The sequence below is a fragment of the Propithecus coquereli genome, unplaced genomic scaffold, assembly GCF_000956105.1.
Source record: "Propithecus coquereli isolate 6110/MARCELLA unplaced genomic scaffold, Pcoq_1.0 Scaffold292, whole genome shotgun sequence".
Taxonomy (NCBI): Eukaryota; Metazoa; Chordata; class Mammalia; order Primates; family Indriidae; genus Propithecus; species Propithecus coquereli.
In genome coordinates, this window is record NW_012148530.1 from 2,064,933 (window position 1) to 2,069,527 (window position 4,595).

Here is a 4,595-nt window from a genome sequence, read left to right on the forward strand (position 1 = left end):
GCATACCATGCAATTTATCCATTTAAAGTGTATAATTGAATGGTTTTTGTATATTCACAGGGTTTTGCAACCATCACCATAATTCAATTTGTTAAACATTTTTTGTCCCCTCTAAAAGAAACTTATAAAGATGAAAAAATTTTGCACTATTTGATTTCATAAATGACAACTTGTCGCATATCGCACCACAGAAACATAAACATCCTTATGATGATATTGAAATTGAAAGACTGTTGAATTAAACGGAAATGTATACTAAATTGCTCAGTGGAAGAAAGAACAATAGGAAGCATTCAGTGAAAGTAGTTTACCTGGCTAGTACCATTATGAAACATACAGTTGTAAATACATTATGTGTCCTTTTTTTGTTTTTGTTTTTAAGGAAAAACATTAACTTTTGGGCCACGTCCAGAATAGCATCATCTACATGGGCATTCCCTCCTCCTACAATTTCAGAAAACCTTTGATAACTAATTGACAAAATGCAGAAGATCTTGCAGACAGAGGAAATTACCAATACTCAAGCTTTTAGAAAAGGAAAGAGGAAAAGGACAGACACAATGGACTCAGAAAATGCAAATAGTGACATGGATAAAGGACAGGTTGGTTTTCTGATGCCTTAATTCAATTTTATCATCTAGCTTGACCATAGTTCCATGATTTTTTTACAATTTATTAGTGCTGTCTCCTTCTCTATTATTTCATTCTTCCTTTTAGTTCTTTATTCAAATGAGGGAATATAATTTTATGTTCTATTTCTAATGTTGGACAAGTTGGCTTAGAAACATAACATACTCAACAGACAATTTACCTGTTTCTCCATAAGTCTGAACAAATAGGCCATTGTTCAAACTTTCCTTGATATTCTGGGAAATTAAAGATTGGCTAACTGTCAGAAAATATTTTTTCCTCCCCCAAAATACTGGAGAAATTGAAATACCTCTTCTTTAAAACTTATTGTTTGTTTTTCTTTTTATAACCCAGTTCGTGGCCCATTCTCATCACTGGTTGGTCAGAACCGCCTCACTTATTTTTATTTATTCATTTGTTCCTTTTTCATCTGAATTCTCCACCCCCATTCACCACCTACACTTTGAACAGCCAGTCAATGTGTTTGCTCTGTATCCTCTTATTTGTGTGTGTTTATGTCTTTGTAATACATGTAGTATTTTGTGTTCATATATTCTTATTTAATTATTTAAATAAATATGATATTCTTTGGTTTAAAATTTTTTTAAAAGTAAACAGTGAAAACTCTCCCTCATATTCCTGTCTCCCACCCATGCTGTCCCCAGGCTACCCCCACTACAAGTAACCACATTTATTGCTTTCTTATTTATCCTTCCAGTGTTTTTTTGTTCAAATAAAGCAAATATGAATACACATTCCTATACCCCTTTTGGCACAAAATTAACTTACTGTATATACTGCCTGTACTTTGTTTTTTTACTTAATGTATTTTCAAGATCCTTCCACTATTATATTGAAAGATTTCTCTTTTTTACAGCTCCATAGTATTGCACTGTGTGCATGCACCATCCTTTATTTAACAGGTTCCCTATGATGGATATGAGTTGTCCAATGTTTTTTTTATTACAAACCACACCGCACTGTACAACCTTATGTATACATCATTTAGTAGTACATTGGTATTAAAATATAGACCTTCATCTGTTTATGATTTTTCAATCAGCACTGTTTTCTAAAATAAATTTTATTATGTATATTTCATGTATACAACATGATGTTATGAGATTCAAATAGACAGTAAAATGGTTACTATAGTGAAACAAATTAACATATCCATCATCTCACATTGTTACTCACTTTTTAAAATTTTTGTGGCAAGAGCAGCTAAAATCTGCTCACTTAGCATGAATCCCAAATATAGTACAATTTTATTAGTTACAGTCCTCATGTTGTACATTATATCACTAGACTTGTTCATTCTACATATCTGCTACAATGTATCCTTTGACTTACATTTCCGTATTTCCTCTCCCGTAAGCCCCACCGGCCCTGGGTAACCACTGTTTTGTTCTCTATCTCTGTATATTTGAACTGTTTCATTTTTTTAGGTTCCAGATATAAGTGAGATCAGGCAATATTTTTCTTTCTGTGTCTGGCTTATTTCACTTAACATAATATCCTCCAGGCTTATCTACATTGTGGCAAATAGCAAGATCTCATTCTTTTTAGGGCTGAATAATATTCCATTTATATACATACCATAGTTTCTTTACCCATTTGTCCACTGACAGACACTTTGGTTGTTTTCATACAATCAGCACTATTTTTAACATCTGTCTATATTGCTGTGTATACATCTGATCCCTTGCCTCTAACTGCTGCATAGCACCATGTTTTATTAATGTTTATCTTTTCCTCCAGTGATGAATAACTAGATTGCCTTCCAGCATCTTGCTACCACAAACAATGACAAAATAAATATTCTTGCAAGAATATTTAAGAAACAATGTGAGAATTTCTCTGGGATAAATACATAAGAAGGTGATTTATGGCTTATAAGTTATGTGTTCATTTCTAGTTTATTTGACTAGATATTATAAGATTGCTTTCCAGAATGTTCACATCAATCTACATAGCAGCAGTGCCTAGGGGGTTCCTACATTTATACTCCCCTATGACCACTTAGCATTAATATCCATATTTCTAATTTTTGCCAAATTGATGGGCCAAAATGATATCTTGTTTTAATTTGCTGGTGCTGGTTTGGGGGAGCTCAGGGGTTGCTTGAAGAATAAAATTGTCACATGCTCTTGTAGGCCAGTATTGTGGTTTCTTTAGCAAAAACTTAATAGTTTTCTAAACTACTTATTTATATTTGATTCCATTGCAAATCACTACAGCCAGAGATCTTATTTGGTCATAGATCATAAGCTTGAAAACTCTCCTCTTTTATTATGTCATCTGTGCTCTGCTTCTCTTCTCTTCAATTTATGACAGTTGCCTAAAGGCCATATGAAACAAAAAAGCTTCATGTTAACGCCCTGAATCTGAAGCTTACCACTGGGCTGGAGGCCATTGTCTGGTAGAGAACACTTAAAAAGAAGCTCTAGAGAAAACCTTGAGGATACAGTCTTACCTTCTAGGCTCTTTGGATATAGAACTAATGGGCTTTTCCAAACCTTGAAGATTTAGTTAGCATCATTGGACCTCTCAGTTAATTTAGATTGCATGCTGCACTCAGAGAGTCTTCCATGTCTGCTTGCAAACTGGCTAGAACTGACAAGTAGATGATACACACCAACATTCTTTTTCCAGGCTCAATAGGCATGTGGTCTGCCTGCAAAGATCTACCAGGGGACAGTTTTACCAAATATGTCACCAAGTCTAACAAGAGTCAATGGCTTTCCAGGATGCTATACTGTACCCATGTACTTTTTGCCTACCACCTGACCTCTAAGTAATTCAAATATATTTCAGGTTTTAGGTATTCCTATTTCTAGGTACCAAATTATGGATTAGTTATGATATATATTGCAAAGGCTGTAACAGAGACCCAAATAGCATAACAGTGGCTTATACAAGATGGAAGTTTATTTCCTTCTTACATAATAGTAAGAGCAGTCTATGGTTGCTATGCTAGCTCCATAATTTAAAAAAAAATTCAAATGTTGAGGATGCCTCTTACCTTGTTCATCTACACTCCTCAACACACAACCTCTACCTCTGGTCTCCCATCATGCCAACAGAAAGAGGAGAATACAGGCAGGGGAAGGCATGCATGTTTCTTTAAGGTTCTGAACCAGCCGTGGTACATATCGCTTCCTCTCAGATCCTACTGACGAGGACTTAGTCACATAGCCACACTCGAAAGGAAGTCTTTCGGTAACAGCTATGGGCCCAGCTATAACCTAGTACTATACTATAGAAGAAAGGGGAAACAGATACCTGGAGATAGCTAGCAGTCTCTGCCATTGTCCATTTTTTCTATTGGGTTCTTGTCTTTTCTGTTGGTCTTTTTTGGTTGTTGTTTGGGTTCTTTGTTTGTTTGTTTGTTTTGGGGACAGGAACTCATTCTGTTGCCAGGGCTGGAGTACAGTGATATTATCATAGCTCGCTGCAGCCTCGAACTCTTGGGCTCAAGTGATCCTCCTGCCTCAGACTCCTGAGAAGCTAGGACTACAGGCATGCACCACCAGCCTTCGCTAATTCTTTTTTATTTTCTGTAGAAACAGCTTCTCACTATGCTGGTCTGGAGTGGAATTCCTGGCCTCAAGCAATCCTCCCACCTCAGCTTCCCAAAGTGCTGGGATTACAGGTGTGAGCCACTGCACCTGGCCTGTTGGATTTTTTAATTTATTTTGGTGGGCTCCCTGTTCTCTTCTATTCTTATTCATTTGCACAAACACCTTACCTATTGTAGAAATTAGTCTCTTATGGTTTGAAATATTACAGACATATTCTCCCAATCTAATATTTGTCTATTAACTTTATTTCCTTCCTTTGATGCTTACAAATGAATTAGCTTTTGCCTGATTTCCTTTCATTCTTTTAATAACTTGCTAAAACTTGCTAGCAAGAACTAGACCATAAATTCTAATTTTTTCCAATTGCTACTCATAGAATTA

General features: G+C 35.6%; 1 protein-coding gene across 1 annotated transcript in view; it reads left to right on the plus strand.

Annotated features, from left to right (window-relative positions):
* BEND6 (BEN domain containing 6) overlaps window positions 1–4,595 on the plus strand; it is a 96,694-nt gene that overhangs the window by 36,617 nt on the left and 55,482 nt on the right. The window contains exon 2 of the mRNA XM_012648722.1: window positions 383–602. Within this exon, the coding sequence (XP_012504176.1) occupies window positions 483–602 (120 nt within the window). The 5' untranslated portion in view covers window positions 383–482. The remainder of the gene's footprint in view (window positions 1–382; window positions 603–4,595) is intronic.